The sequence below is a fragment of the Myotis yumanensis genome, unplaced genomic scaffold (genome assembly GCF_028538775.1).
Source record: "Myotis yumanensis isolate MYYU_CA2020_CCGP unplaced genomic scaffold, mMyoYum1.0.hap1 SCAF_19, whole genome shotgun sequence".
Lineage (NCBI taxonomy): Eukaryota > Metazoa > Chordata > Mammalia > Chiroptera > Vespertilionidae > Myotis > Myotis yumanensis.
In genome coordinates this window covers 6,036,574-6,052,671 of record NW_027223770.1, presented here as the reverse complement: position 1 = coordinate 6,052,671, position 16,098 = coordinate 6,036,574, and the positions used below count along the sequence as shown (strand labels likewise).

Below are 16,098 nucleotides of genomic sequence, written 5' to 3'. Positions count from 1 at the left end.
TGCATTGATAAATGCAGATAAGGGTGAATTAAACAAATGCCCCTCAACCAGTGAAATGGTTTCAGCGATGAGGATCAGCTGTGCCTGCTCAGCTTCAAGTAAAGGGACTTCTGAGGGAGCCATAGTCTCTCCTGAGCCCGCAGCTCTCTGTGACTTCCTTTCCTGAGCGAGGGCCAGAGCGGAAGCTAAGGAAGGAAGGCAGGCATCAGGATGTGGTGATAAACCTTTCTGGGAAGAAGGAGGCAGCTTCTCCCTCCCCACACCCTAAAAAATTTAAAAAAAGAGAATCTCACTGATTTTTATCATCTGTTTTCTAGGGATAGATGCATGGGAGTGAGAATATGCGGATTCCTGGAAACCTGTAATTGGAGCTGTTTTGAATAAAAACAGAAGTGTGTCCCCATAGGAAGGTTAAATGATGTTTAACCTTAGGAAAGGGAATTGGTAACCAGAAGGGTCCGCATGTCAGAAAGGGTAGAAATTTGCCCTAGCAGGGTTGCTCAGTGGCTAGAGCATTGGCCCACAGACTGAAAGTTCTCAGGTTCGATTCCTAGTCAAGGGCATGTATCTTGGTTGCAGGTTCCATCCCCAGCCCTGGTTGGGCACATGGGGGAAGCAACCAATCGATATGTCTCTCTCACATCAATGTTTCTCTCTCTCCCACCACTTCCCTCCCTTTCCCTCTTTCTAACCTCAGATGAGGATTAACAGAAAAGAGAAAGAAAGAAAAGAAAGAAAGAAAAGAAAAGAAAAGAAAAGAAAAGAAAAGAAAAGAAAAGAAAAGAAACGAAGAGAAAGAAAGAAAGAAAGAAAGAAAGAAAGAAAGAAAGGAAGGAAGGAAGGAAGGAAGGAAGGAAGGAAGGAAGGAAGGAAGGAAGGAAGGAAGGAAGAAAGAAAGAAAGAAAGAAAGAAAGAAAGAAAGAAAGAAAAGACATTTGAAGTAGAAAATGAGGAAAGAGGCTAAAAAGTAGAAAGTAAATCGAAGCTGTGTTTCAGGCTGTTAGAGAAACTGAAGTCGGACTGAAGGTCAACCAGTGAGAACCCTTCGAAGGCCCATTCACGGAGGGTGGACAAACTGCAGTGGGTTCACACCGCGGACTGCTATGTGGCCACAGAACTGATGCTGATGCACGCAACGCCGGGTGAATCTCAACAGCATGATGAGTAACAAAAAGCCAGACACAAAAGAAATCGCAGCAGGATTCCATTTACATAAAGTTCAAGAACAGGCAAGAATAACTGGCGTGCTGTAATTCAGAACAGAGGGAATGGGGGCGTATGAATTGGCTGGAAGAGGCACAGGGACTTTCTGGGGTAACTTGGGTAATACCAACGCGGGTAGGAATTTTTTAAATGCCCCCTGGGCCTGCGCGCTTTCTTTAGATGTTTGCCCTCAAAAGCACCAGGTCCTGCCCCTGCAACAACCCTCCAATGGCTGCCTGCTGCCCTCAGCATCAAGCCCAGACCTCTCCCCAGGCTCCTAGGCCCTACAACAGAAGATCTCAGAGGACAAAATCACATGGAGGAGGTTTTGTACTGAGGTCTGAGCCCCGTGCAGATAATGAAATTAGACTCTAGGGCAATGTTCTTAGAGTGGGGTGACTTTGCACCAGGGACATTTGGCAATATCCGAAGACACTTTCTGTTATCACAACTAGCAACTCGGTACTACTGGTAACCAGTGGGAAGGGGGGAGGGGGCAGGCTGCTGCTAAGCATCCTACAATGCCCAGGACAGGTCCCTAAAAACGAATGATCTGGCCCCAAATGTCACAGTGCCACGGCTGAGGTTGAGAGACTGCTGTAGGCATATTATTTTAAAAGTCCCCAACCTGCACCAGACTTGAGTCCCTCCCCCACAAAACTGGCTCCTGCCAGTTTCTTTACCCTCATCTCCTACCCTCTGCCCTCATGTCCTGCTACCACAGTCTTCTTTCTGGTCCTCCCCCAGAACCATAAGAGAATAAACGTGTGTCATTTCAAGCCGCCAGGTTTATGCAAATTGGTTACCAAAGCCCTAGGAAACTGAGTGGCACCCAGGAATCTGCATGTTAACGACCACCCCCCTTTGCCGGCTCTGACACAGGAGATCGGGTGGACCATACTGTGGGCAGCAGTACCAGGCTGCTTCTCAAACACAGCCCAGTCTCAGGGATCCAGCGAATTCTGTTAGAGATGGAAGGACCCCACAGCAAACATCCACTTCTACCTGCTCATTTTAGAGATGGGGAAACTGAGGCCCGGGAAACTCCACAGCAAGGTGGAAGGATGAGAGATGCTTCCATTCAACTCTGTCTTTACAGGCTTTCAGATTCCATTTGGAGGTTTCCAAATGAGTTATTGTGCAGACTGTCGATAGCTTTGCTATCTCATAATAACCCAATCGTGGAACGATTTAGCAATCCTGCTAATTGCATTTGGGGATATAGCAGTTGGGTAACTAGCTGGTGATTACTCATTCCCAAGAGCCCTACACATTACATTACAAGGAAGCTAATCTTAGAAATACTTGTTAACGTCGATGATAATTACTAAGTAATTGGCTAGAACACGCCATTGTGAATTTATCCAGGATCTGCCAGGTAATTATCTGGTCTTGTGTTCCCTGTAAAATAAATCCAGAGTCCAAAAATGGTTCCAGTTGGTTGGCTATCATCCAACCACCGACCTCTGCCAGCCAACTGTGCGAATGCAGGCGATTAATCAAATTACTCAAATATTTGCTTTTGAACTGAATGTTAAGAAACCTGGATGGCCAACAAGTGGACGGTGCTAAATGGGAAAGAGGGGTGCACAGAGGCCCCCCCCAAGATAAATATATAATCACCCAGTAATATGGGATAAATGCCACTTCTTTAGGGGCTCATCTGGCTTCTTCACACAAAATACCAAAACACTTCAGAGACCAATTATTTGTCCCAAAGCTGCAGCGCCTTTATCACGGTGCCAGGAAGAGGCTGTGCTATTTGTGAAATTTGCAGGCAGTTATGATGCTCGGGAGGGGGTTCAGAAGAGGGGCCGCAAACACAGCTGGCTTGTAGGATGGAGAGACATTTTCATGAGGACCACTTATTTTTCAAGGATGGCTGCTAACCGAGCCGTCTATTTCCAATTAGCCAGCCCTTGGCAAAGGGGTTCGAGAGGCTTGGGTTCCACTGATAACCCTGAAAAAGTCAGAGGGTGGAGGCAGGAGGTCCTTAGAAAGGCCAGGCAAAAGAGAAAAGACAGTGGATTTCAAATTTCTAGTTTGGGGATGTAAAAAAAGGGGTTAGAAAGCCAGAAGGTGAGAGAAAGCTCGGGAGCAGACTGGGGGGAGTGGTGGGCAGAAGGCCAGTGCTGGGGAACAGAACACCTTCCAACCAGACCTGAGCGCCAAAGGAGAGGCTGCTGCCTGCCTGCTCATGAAGAAGACACGGCTGGGAGGAAAGGGGGCTGAGGGCCTTGTGTTGGCAGGTGGTAAAATGGCCACAGACCGTCCCGTTCTCTGCATCCATGCCCTTGCAATGTGACACTGCAGTCCTCCCATCCAGAGGCGGAGTCTGTTTCCCCATGCCTTAAGCGGAGGTTGACCACGTGACTTGCTTTGGCCAGTGGACATTAGCCAATGTGACACAGACAGACATGTGAAAGGCACTTGTCCATTGGGGCTTGACCTCTTGCTGTTCTTGGAGCCCTGGGAGCACGATGGGAGTGAGCCCGAGCTGCCCTGTTGGGGATGAGAGGCCACGTGGAGGAGAACCGAGGCACCCCAGCAGACAGTCTGCTAACCCAAAGGGAATCCAATACCCACCAGCCCCCATTTGGCCTGTCAGCTGACCACAGACACATCCAAGAGCCCAGCTACTGAGCCTGGCTCAGTGCAGAACTGTCCACAGAATAGAGAGAAACTATGAAGTATGGGGGTAGTTTGTCACTCAGCAAAAGCTTACTGATACACTCACCTAATCAGAACCCCTCAGCTCCTGAATATTATCTGGGCTGATTATTTGAGAGCCACGGCTGTCCTGTACAGAATGGACAATCACGGCTTTCATCCCGTTTAAGGAGAGTCGAAAGACTATATCCGAATCCCCAATCCTTTGCAAACAAACACTTACCATTTGACACATGGGTTCCAGACAACTCACCATCTGCATCATCAATGGTGACAATCACACTCCTTCTACCAATCACCCAGATCTTACAAATGGACTCAAGGAGGCTTTAATCACAAGGGAACAAATCAAAGACACACCAGGTCTTCCCTGAGCCCACAGCTCCCGCTACGGACCTGCCGAGATGTGAGGCTTGTGTATTCGGGATATTCCTGCTGGAGTTGAGTCTGGGGGACGGGGCTCCTAATTCACCTCTGGCATCACAGGCTGCTCCAGAACACACCACTGCTGTGGCCAGTCCTCATGCAACACGGGAGCCGATGCCAGTTAAACACACACCAAAGGATTGTTCCACGCCGTTCAACTAAAACTGAAGCTTTTTTTCTCCATGTCCATGTCACTGGGCCAGGTTAGAAAGAGCAAATGCAAGAAAGTTCCTATCACCTGACGTTTTCCTAATGTCAGTTCTCTACTGATACCCTTCTGTGTCACGACAGACCGCGGATCCTGGACATTTCAAACCATAATGGTGAAGGCCCGCACACATGCTCTGATGCTTTGAGGAAAGCCAGAGTAACAGCCATCGGAATCTTACTCCAAGGCTTAGCAAACTAGGTCTGTGGGCCACCTGCAGCCCATTGCCTGGTTCGGCAAATAAAGTTTTATTGGTACACAACCATGTACATCCATTTGTGTCGTGTCTGTGGCTGCCCTCACACTACAGTGGCTGAGACGTTCCCATAGCAATTGTATGGCTGCAAAGCTGAAAATATTTACTACTGGAAAAAGTCTGCAGACCCCGATTTAGTCTGATCCAGTTAATTCCCACATGGAAAAAGTGAGCCTCAGAGATGAGGTTTCACAAATACTTGAAGCACAGGGGGATCTAGAACCAATTTCCTGACACCCCGAGCAGTGCTCTGCCGAGGGATTTTAGCATTCAGAGTGCTTTCTGGAAGGGCAAACCTTCAACCACACACCCTGTGCATGGCAGAGTAAACCCGAATCCCCACTTCTTAACTCTCCCGGAGGCAGAGCTTTGGGACTAAGCCCACAGGCGGGGAGCCCGGGTGGGACTGACCTGGTGATGATGGCCAGGTGGGGCGGGCTCATGCAGGCGCCCATGAACAGCACCACGTTCTCGTGCCGCGTCTGCCTGTAGGCCATCACCTCCCGCTTGAAGGCCTTCAGCTGCTCCTCGTTGTCCCTCTCGATGTCGATGAGCCGGATGGCCACCTCACCGTGCCAGCGGCCGTGGTACACCTGCCCGAAGCGGCCCTTCCCGATGAGCTCGCCGATCTCCAGCTGCTCGAAGGGGATGTCCCACTCCTGCAGGAAGATGCTGGTCTGGCTGGCCTTGCGCGGGAAGCTCCGGGCCGAGAGGAGGGACAGGTTCATCTCCTCGAAGTCGTCCTCTGACTCCTCGGCCTCTTCGTGGCCCTCTTCGTTCTGTGGCCGAGGGGGAGAGATAGAGCTGTCCCCGCACTGCCTGGGACATGGTGTCCTGCTGGGTCCGCTCTGCGTGGTGCAGGCCTGGACCTGGCTCTCTGCATTCTTAACACCCTGAGACCGCCCCCTCCCCCCGTATTCAGTGGGGCACAACTCCCCTGGGGATTTATCTGGCCCTGAGCTGCGTTTTCAACCAAGAATGCAAATGGCTTGCCAACTTCTGCACAAGTAGCTTTTCCATGATGCGCACCATATAATGGCCCATTAGGCTGGTGCCGGGAGGGGTCACCACTTGGTAGTTGTCCCAGAGTTAGAACAGCCATCACTCAGGACCCCGCACCCCGACCTGCCCCAAGCCCTCTGCATCAGCAAGGACATCACTCGGCTTTGCCGAGTTCCGGGAAGCCCTGGGAAAGCTGGCTTCGCCATCCCCAGTTCTCACCTCTGAGGTCGGCTCCACTTCAATTTGAAGTAATGGATTTCCTTCCAAGCTTTAAAGAAAGAAAATAAATGTGACCCTCGGGGGGGAAAGGTGGGCCCCTGTATTTAGCTTATCCTGGTATGAGACCCAAAGTGAGAAGTCCTCACCACAAGCCTTCATCTCAAATTCACTTCAGTGCTGCTGTCGGAAATAGCCCGTAACCTCGCCGTAAAAAGCCGCACATGAGGACTTTGTTTTCAATACTTTTTCTGGGCTGCTCAGGGCTCATTTTTCATGACTGCATTGGTTTCCACTAATCTAGCAGCTTCTTTCTACACTGCCCTAAATGCCCTAAATGCTGTGGGTGGAAGAGTCCTCGGAGCCCTAGGTGTTCCCTAGAGAGAATTAATCAGGTCTCCAAGGTTCACTGGGATTTGGTATCTTCTGAAAGGATCCTAGTGTTCATGTGTTCATTCGTTCATTCATTCAATTACAATTATGTGCCAGGAACAGTGCTAAGCCCTTAGAAGGAAAAGAGTTGAAACTGGTCTGGCTCCTGACTTTAAGAAACATTATATTACCACTGAAGGAACTACAGTGAGTATGCAGATATTGTGCAGAAAGGCTAAACAAGGGCCCAAAGTCAGGTAGGAACTGAATAAATGGAGTGAGATGGAAATTCCCAGGAGAGAGGATTCCTGGATGGATTTAGGAGTCCATCCATCGTGTTTAGTTGGACCTTGCAGGTCACAGTGAATCGAGATGTGTGGATTAAGAATGAAGAGGAGGAAGCAAGACTATATTGGATTGGAGGACACAGGTGTGTGTGTGTGTGTGTGTGTGTGTGTGTGTGTGTACTAAGTATATATATTGAAGGTATTGTGTGGGTATTATGGGATGTGCTCTGTGCAGTTGTCCTGGACCTGTGAGTCTGGTGTCACTGGGTATGTACTGAGGATAAGAGGGGATATTGGAGTACACGGGATGGGAGGGGATGGGATATAGGCACAGTGTGTGTTAAAGGGTTTTTGGGGGTGATTTAGAGTAGAGATGTGTATGTGTTTATAGGGTGAGCTGCAACAGGTGGGAGGAAAGAATCAATGGATACCATGCCCCTTCCTATTTCCAGCTCAGCAGATTCCCCTTCCCACCTCCTCATCTGGGGGCCTCCCCTATCCTGACCCTCAGACCCCAGGAAGCTGCTGACCCTGCCGACAGAGTCCATCTGCTCACTGGAAGGGCTCCCAGTGAGAGGGAGTCTGAAAGACGTAACAACTAGCAGGAGAAAGGAGGGGGTCACAAAGTGGCATTTGCCATCATATTAACCAAGTACTTATAGTTATTCCGATGGGAGGCAGAGTGACATCGCACAATGATAGCTAATATGCTGGGAGCCCGATGCCCTGGGGGAGGCTCAGGTGGGACAGTGCCGCTGGGATCCCTCCTCATACCCTACGACTCGGGCCTTCCTCTGTTCCATCCAGGCGAGGCTGCAGCAGCCGGGCTGTTAAATCATTTCCCCTCTGTGAGGAGGCAGCGCCCATCCCTCCACGCACATTTAAGCAGACCGCAGGCACTGATTAACTGTTTTCTCCCTGGCACTCCCTGGCTGTCAGTTCATAACCTGGAGCCCGCTTTGCACAAGTTGTGGAATTGGTTCGTGCGCGGCGAGAAATGATCCGGGGCTACATGTCAGCACAATACCCCCCGGCAAACTGCTGCTCCTTTGATTTCAGAGATGTACCACTTGGGTCTTTAACAAAGTCTGTAACACGGGTCAGAAAAAACGGAGCAGCTAGCAGAGACGGGAGAAAAACCGAGTAGGCCAAAATGTGAGTTGAGAAACCAGTCAATCGAAACTAGGTGCCTAACAAGTCCCAGACTTTGGTCATAATCGAAGAAGCTACGGAAGACGATGTCACTTCAGCTGCCCAAGCCACTGACCACCCCGAGGCTAAAGATGCCCACACAGAGATATGCCTTGGGGTACTGTGTACAACAGTGAGATGTGGGGAGATGTAAGGTCCTGCAATCAGGAAATGGGTAAGGAAATTATCCCACATTGATACAACATTCTACAGCCGTTAAAAACAACGTGTGCGAAGAGTCTGGAATAATATGAAAAATGCCACATTATAGCATTCTCGGATGAAAAAGTAGGATAGAGACTGTGTATATCATGGATCACACTGAGATCAACTATGAATAGAAAGAGCAAATATCTAATGTTTTTACAGAATAGTCAATCATATTAGTTATAATATCTGTACATTATCTGTACATATTAGTTGTTTGTACAATGGTGTAAGCCTGAGGTCAGCAAACTTGTTCTATAAAGGACCAGATGGTAAATATTTTAGACTTTGCAGGCTATACTGTCTCTGTCGCAATGGCTCCACTCGGCGGCTGGAGTCTGAAAGTCACCAGACAGTGTGTTGCAAACAAATGGGTGTGGCCATGTTCCAATAAAATTTTATTTATAAAAACATGCTGCACATTGGATTTGTCCACCATAAGCTGTAATTTGCTGACCCCTGGTATACACCTAAATTATATTTTTGAAAGGGGGGACAATGACATAGAAGAACGGCCCTTCCATTGAGCACTGGCTCTGGCTTGCACGTTGTCCTTCTGATCCTAGGAGGGTTGAGAACAAGTCCAGCCCCTAGCAATCACACGTGACCCGCAGGGCCAGGAACACAGGACAGAGCTGACTTGTGGGGGCCTCTCTCCGCCTGGGCTGCCACGCTCTCCCTCTCTTTGCTTGACTCATCCCATGCCTCTCCCCCCTGCCCCCTCCCCCACTATGTTTCCCCCCATCTCCCCCCCCCCGCCCCCCCCCCCCCCCGCCTGCCTCCCAGCACATCAACTCCAGGAAGAGGAAGGCAGAGGGGTCCTGAGTGAACTGCAGGCCAGGGGGAGGCAGAGGCCTCTGTGCCACTTACATGGGGTTCGAGGTCACTGGATGCAGGACGACCTGGGGTGCCCGGGTCGGCGTCTCCAGCACTGGCACCACATCTGACAGCAGAGATCAGACAGTCAGGACCCAGGCGTGGAGCCACACCCACCAACACCTGACTTCCGGAAGCTAGTAGCTGCTCACCAGCTCGTGGGTCCCCGGGGCAGGCCAGTCCCCTCCCCTTCCTGGACTACCTGCTTAGATGCAGCAGTGGTCACGATGGCATCTTGACCGAAATTCCCTGCTGTTACCTAGGGAGCTGCCAGAACCCCCAATCCTCCGGTCATCTCCAAATCCTCCCCACTCCTGCTTCCCTTTGGAATGACGAGGTCACATGGTTTGACCACCTCTCCCCTTCCATGTGCTCTGGACCTCCCCTGCTCTTGCCCGTCCTTCTACTGTGGACCACCTTCCCAGACCACCTCCTTGGTGCCATTGAGCCCTTGGGACCCCCCACACTTTCCTTTTCCACTTCCACGTCTAGCCATTGTCCTGGGGCCAGGTGATCCCACCACCACCCTCACTGAGCTTGTCCACCCCGACATTCACCTCCATCCATCCCACTCAGAAGGGGCTGAGCTCATAGGAACTCACCTGGGAAGATGAACTGCTGCTTGTATTGGTAGTAGTGGGACGCTAGCAAGAGAACGAAATCACCAGAGTGAGTGCTGCCCTAGAGCAGGCCCTTCGGGTACCAATTGGGCTCCCACAGCCACGGTGTGGGTTCTCTGCCCGCCCTTGAGGGTTTCCAGACTCCTGCAGACACCCCGAATTCCAAGGGACTGAGGCGTGTAAAGACACCAGAGCACTAAACATCCAAGCCAACCCTCTCGTTAAAAGCTCCCTGAATACAGAGCATCCCAAGTAAGAGAGTCATTTAGAGCACAACCCCATTTTTGGCAAATGCGTAAGAACGCACACAGAGAAAAGTCTGTGGAACCACAATCTAAAATGTTAAATTTTCCCCTTTGGGTAGCGTGATTGCAGTGACTTAAAAAACAACAACGATGAGTTTCCTGTGTTTTCCAAATTCTCTGCATTGAGCATTGTATTAGTCTTCTTATTGCTGCTGTAACAAATTATCACAAACTTTGTGGTTTAACACAAAACAAATTAATTGTCTTACAGGTCTTTGGAGGCTAAAAGTCTGAAATAAGTCCTAAGGGGCTAAAATCGAGGAGTTGCCAGGACTGGTTCCTTCTGAAGTTTCTTGCCTCTTCCGGCTCTTGGGGCTGCCTGCATTGCTTGGCTCACAGCCCAATCTTGGCTCCTCCTGACACTGCCTTCCACTGTCTTTGACCTTCTTGCCTCCCTCGCCTGAGGATCCTTGGGATGACATTTAGAGCCCCCAGAAAATCCAGGATAATCTTTCTACTTCAACACCCTTAACAAACTCACAGCTGGAAAGTACCTTCTGCTATATAAGGTAACATATTCACAGATTCCCTCGATTAGAACGTGGTCACCTTTGGGGGACCATTAGCCTGCCTACCACAGTATGAATTAATTTCCACGTGTAGGGAAAACTGATGTAAAAGAAATATCCTCAGCGTCACTGCTGACTCTCCTACAATTCATTTTACTTCCAGTTCAGCCCTCTCAGAGGCCAGTTCTTCCAGACAATTCTCAGGGCTCTAACTTACGGGGGGGGGGGGGGGGGGGGGGACGGGGGGGGGCGGGGAGGTGACGGGCCTGGAGCAGAGCAGCCACGGTGTGTCAGGGAATGGACAGATCACACAGAGCTTTCTAATCTCAAGTAAAAGAAGTGAGCAGGGTGGGCTCAGATACAGTCTCAATGGGTGAAGATAACTTCCAAAAACAATGTTATTCATTCAAGGACAAGCTACAGTGGGAAGCTGGCTCACAGAGGATTAGCACAGAGGATTAGTGGTTCCAAGCCTGAGGTCTGAAGGCTGATCCCGGAGGCAGGGCTGAATCCTGGCTCCTCTGCTGGCTGTTTGTAAAAGCTTGGGCAACTCTCTCCGAGTCTCCGTCTCCACGTGTATACCGTAGGGCTGATAAGAGTCTCCCCTTATAGGGCTCAGCTCATCCTTATATGAAACAGGAGAGCACAGTAGGTATGGAGTAAGCATTGGCTGCTATGAATGAGCCAGTATCTTTCGACGCTGTCTTAACTAACAGATAAGAATGATTTTTAATTAAGAGGCAATCAGATAGCTTCAGAGAGCTAAACCATTAGCTGCCCTTGAGGTTGGAATTGATGGATAATCCCCACCCCCAACCCTACCCCAGGATGGAGAGCAAGTCCTGGCATCTCAGGATCCCAAGCGCCTGGTCTGGCATCTGTACCCGTGGGTGCACAACTCATGTTTGTTGAGTTAACTCCCTTTCTTTTAGCGCAGCAAGTGCCCAAATTCCAGGTAGCTGGAATCCAAACAGATGCATTTTTTATTTTGGAAAATGAGATGCCCGGGATGGGAAGCACAGAAATTCAAGGTCACAGAGCAAAGCTTTAAAAGAAAACCAACCTCCATGATTTCTGGGACCTGCTCCTGCTGGGTAACCTAGGTTTTTTGTTTATTTGCTTGTTTTTAATTGCATGCAGGCATTTTGCTGTCAACAAGGGGCTAAAATTAAAGAAAGACAAGTACCCGCGGTTCTCATAGGCTTAGCTGATCTCTTCCCTCCGGCAGGAATGGGGGATTCAGTGGCCGCAGAAAGGTTAGCTGGCAGTGACAGCCTTCTCAGGAGGAGGGGCTGGGCAACAGAAGGAGCCCTGCTCTGAGGAGGGACAGGTGCCGGGCAATAGGACACCCCGCAAATGCCTGCACGTACAGAGTCAACCCCTCCTCGACTCTTCGACTCTTCCGTGCAGGAGCACAGCTGTGCCTGGTGACTAACAGGAGGGAGTGGCCGGAAAAGGGGAAGGCGTCCCTGTAAGCCCTGTGCGGGCCGATGAGGGACACCAGCGAGAAGCGGCTCCAAGGGACAGCTGGTGAACCCGAGTGGCCTGCTCGGGGCACCTAGTGGCTCCCGGGCCGCTGGCATCACGGGGTCATGAAGACTAAGAGGCTTAGATGAGCAGACGTCAGAGGACAGGAGGCCACCGTGAAAGTGCTTCCACTCGGGAGCCCCCACCGCTTCCTCCTAGGGCCTCCCCAGTCAGGGCCTGAGTGGCCTTCTGAATGGAAGGATCTGGAAGGAAGAAGGATCCCTTGCCTCAACCTTTCAGTGGCCTCTTACTGTGTCTTCAATAAAATCTAATCCCTGCTCGGCCCGTGTGGCTCAGTTGGTTGAGTGTTCTCCCATGCACTGAGGTCACTGGTCCATTCCGGTGAGGACACATGCCTGTGTTTCGGGCTTGATCTCCAGCAGGGGGCGTGCAGGAGGAAACCGATCATCGGTGCTTCTAGCTATCTCTCCCTCTCACTTCCTCTCTCTCAAAATCAATAAAAACATATTTTTTAAAAACCTAAATTCCCGCCATGCCCTGCAAGGTCCCGCCAGGCCTAAGCCTGCAGCTCTGTCTCACTTGGCGCCCTCCTCCCTTGTTTGCGGCACTCAGGCCAGTGGACAACTTTTCAGCTCTTTCCTGTGGCAGGGCCTTTGCACGTGCTCCCCTCTCTCCGCTGGGACTACTCTCCCCATCTTCAGGACTCACCTGCCTCTGACATTTCAACTTGAACTTGTTTTCTTCTTGAATTTGCTCCCAGCACTGTTCTTCCTCTCATTTTCATGTGTGTTTGCTTGGTTCACACCTGTCTCTCCCACTAAGCTACAAACTCCAGGAGAACAGACTGTGAGAGGCAGAACAATCCTCACCCTCCCCTGTCCTAATCCCTGGAAACTGTGACCACATTACTTCACATGGCGAAAGGGACTTTGCAGATGTGACCACGTTGAGGATCTTGAGATGGGGAGACTAAGCTGGTTCTCTGGGTGCATCCTAAATGCAATCACAGGGTCCTCATGAGAGGGAGAACGGAGGATCAGAGTCAGAGTCAGAAAAGGAGGTGTGGGAATGGAAGCAGAGGCTGGAGTAGTGCGGGGCCACCAGCCAAGGAATGCTGGCGGCTACTAGGAGCTGTCAGGCAAGGAGATGGATTTTCCCCCTAGAACCTTGCAAAGAAAACACCCTGCTGACACCTTGATTTTCAGCCCAGAGACACAAAATGTGGACTTGTGACCTCCATCACTGTAAGGTAATAGATGTGTCCTGTTCTAAGGCATGAAGCCTGTGGCAGTGTTACAGCAGCAACAGGAAACTCATACTGGGCGTGTCTGCTTTGTGCATGTCCCCTCCGTACATAGTGCCTCGGACAGTACCTGGTACATAGGAGATGCTCAGTAAATGTGTGTTCAGGAAATAAATACATGGATGTGGTCGGAAGGCCAGAAGACGACTTGAGAGGGAGAAAAACTGCAGCCCTGGGCAGTGCGTGAACTCAAGTGGGAATGTGTGAGGCAGAAGAACCCTTGGGGTCCTGTCACCCACCTACGTCCTTTCAGAGGTGAGCAAGCTGAAGCCGGAGGTCACATGGCAGGAGTGTGACAGAGGACAGTGAATCCACAACTCCAGCCTGCTCATGCAGAGCCCTCTCCTGACGTGGGGGTAAGACTCAGAATGCAGCCCACTCCGCTCAGGCATGGGGGCCCTGAGAGCCTGGGCCCAGGGTCCCCTGCCAGTTTCAACGATTTAGCTCATAAGACAACTGCCAGCTGCCCCTGTGACTTAGACGTGGGTGAAGACCCCGGCTTGCTGCTGACCAACAGACATAGTCTTTCCTTCTCGGGGCCTCCGTTTCCTCGCCTGTTAAACGGAGCTGATAATACCTCGTGGCTACTCTAAAGATCCAGGGAGTCATGTGTGGCCAGTGTCCTGCATGTAAGACTCGCTCCACATGCCTTCAAGCGTGCCCCCAAGTGACCCTGGCGTGAACCCAACACCTCCTCGCCTCCCCGAGCCCTGGGGTACCTGGCAGGTTGAAGGTCTTCTGCTGCCTGGTGCACTGCGGGGAAGGGTGGAGGGGAGACGGCGGCGTGGCGCTGGGGGGGAGCGGGGGTGCTGGCGAGGAGGGCGTGGAGGACGTCGTGGACGAGGGGTTGCTGCTGGAGTCTGGCTGGTAGGGGACAGGGATGTGGTCCTGCAGAAGGAAAACAGGGCGGGGGCAGCAGTGAGAGTGAGCTGAGCAGGAAGAGACCCAACCCAGCATCCTCAGCCCTGAGTCCTCCCACCGTCCCCACCAGGTGGCATCCAGCAGTGGAAGGAACGGTTTCTGTAATCACGTTCCTGCCCACTGTCTGGACCCCCAAGTGAAAGGTGACCACGGAATGCAAGCACGGAGGTGACAGCCACGCTCCCCGTTCTCTCTGATTCTGGAGAGAGCCACGCGGAGGTGCCCAGTGTGCGCTTCCCATCCCGACACCTCTCCTCCCGAGTGTTTATTAAAGAATCAACAGCCTGACAGCTCAGGAGAGAGCGGGAGAGGAGCCTCCGCACCCCCTCGCATCTGCACTGGAACCAGCGCCGCCGCTCCTGGCCCCTGAACCTGCTCTAAAGCAAAGATGAAGGTGAATCCACATGTGCATCCTCACATGGCCCTGGTGGGTGAGGTCGGGAGCTGTGGGGTGGGCTGAACAGTGTTCCACTGGAACCTCAGAGGGGGACCTTACTTTACAAAAGGACTCCACGCGCCCTTAACGTAAGGATCTTGAGATGAGACCATCCTGGGTTGGGGTGGGCCCTAACTCCAATGTCAAGTGTCCTTATAAGAAACAGAAAAGGAGGGACACACAGAGGAAAAGGCCATGCGCACATGGCGGTAGAGGTTGAACTGATGCTGCTGCTACAAGCCAAGGAACGGCAAGGATTGCGGGAGCCACCGGAGGCTAGGAGCGAGCATGGAGGGGATTCTCGGGGTCTCCAGAAGGAACCAGCCCTGCTGGCACCTTCATTTCAGACCTCTGGCCTCCAGAATAAGTGATCCATGTTCTAGCTTCCAAGGCTGTGCTCATTTGTTACGGCAGCTCCGGGAAGCAAATGTAAGCAGGATCTGCAGTAGCCAGGTGCCAGGCACAGTGTGGTCCGTCCATAAATGTGTGCTAGACAAGGGAAAACAGGAAAGAAAGAACTGGAAGGAGGAGAGTGGAGAGGTGGAGAGGAGAGAGGGAGGGAGAAGATCTATCTCTTCCTACTAGACTATGTCGTATTCATCTTGGAATCTGCAGAACTTAGTACAGAAACAAAAACTAAGAGATTGCTCATAAATGAATGAATGAATGAATGAATATAAAAAAGGAAAGATGGAAGGAGAGGTGGAGGGAGAGGAGGAGGAACTGTCTTTATGGAGAAAGGAATTATCTCTACATCCTTGAGGAAAGGAACCATGTCATTCTCTTCCGTGTAGCAAAGCTCAGGGCTGATGTGAACAAACTGAATCAGAAGAGAGAGAGAGAGAGAGAGAGAGAGAGAGAGAGAGAGAGAGAGAGAGAGAGAGAGAGATGGTGCCCACTTTCCCTGGCAGAATCACTCCCATAGGAGGGGACTCAGATCTGAGTCCCAATGGGACCAGCAGCAGGAGGCTGTGTTTCATCAGAGGGAAACTCAAGCTCCCACCTCATGCAGGGAAGGGGAAACATCCTTTAGGACCACCCAGTCCAAGCCCTTCACTCTACAGATGGGGGCACTGAAACTCAAAGAGGGGGGTGACTTGTTGGAAGCATGCAAAGAGTTAATGGCTCTACCCTAGAAGCAGAAACACAAGGTGTGCCATCTCCACACTTCCTCCTCATTCATCTCCTCCATCCTCCTCCATCTCCACTTCCTCCTCCATCTCCCCATCCTCATCCATCTCCTCCATTCTCCTTCTCCTCTGGCTCCCTCCTCCTCTTTTTTCTTCTTTTTCCTCTTTCCCCCTCCTTCCTATTCCTCCTTCTTCTTCCTATTCATCCTTCTGCTCTTCCACTCCACCTCCTTCTTCCTCTTCCTCCTCCATCCTCTTTCTTCTTCCACTTTCTTCCTCCTAATCCTCCTTCTGTTCCTCTTCCTCATTCTCTGTCTTCTTCTTTATCCATTTCTGTGCCCTGAGTATCCAGTGCTGGACTAAATTCTTTACACATATCACTGTATCCAATCCTCTCCACAATCCCAATAGTAGTGTCTGCTATGATACTTCTCATTTTACAGAGGGAAAAATCAAGGCAGAGAGATCTTGC

At 51.0% G+C, this 16,098-nt stretch overlaps 1 protein-coding gene across 2 annotated transcripts in view; it reads right to left on the bottom strand.

Moving 5' to 3' along the window:
- KSR2 (kinase suppressor of ras 2) overlaps positions 1–16,098 on the bottom strand; it is a 267,439-nt gene that overhangs the window by 36,596 nt on the left and 214,745 nt on the right. For both annotated transcript variants that reach the window (XM_070399254.1, XM_070399255.1), the window contains exons 10-14: positions 13,859–14,027; positions 9,517–9,558; positions 8,909–8,981; positions 5,985–6,033; positions 5,175–5,542 (exon numbers count right to left, since the gene is read on the bottom strand). In XM_070399254.1, the coding sequence (XP_070255355.1) occupies positions 5,175–5,542; positions 5,985–6,033; positions 8,909–8,981; positions 9,517–9,558; positions 13,859–14,027 (701 nt within the window). The remainder of the gene's footprint in view (positions 1–5,174; positions 5,543–5,984; positions 6,034–8,908; positions 8,982–9,516; positions 9,559–13,858; positions 14,028–16,098) is intronic.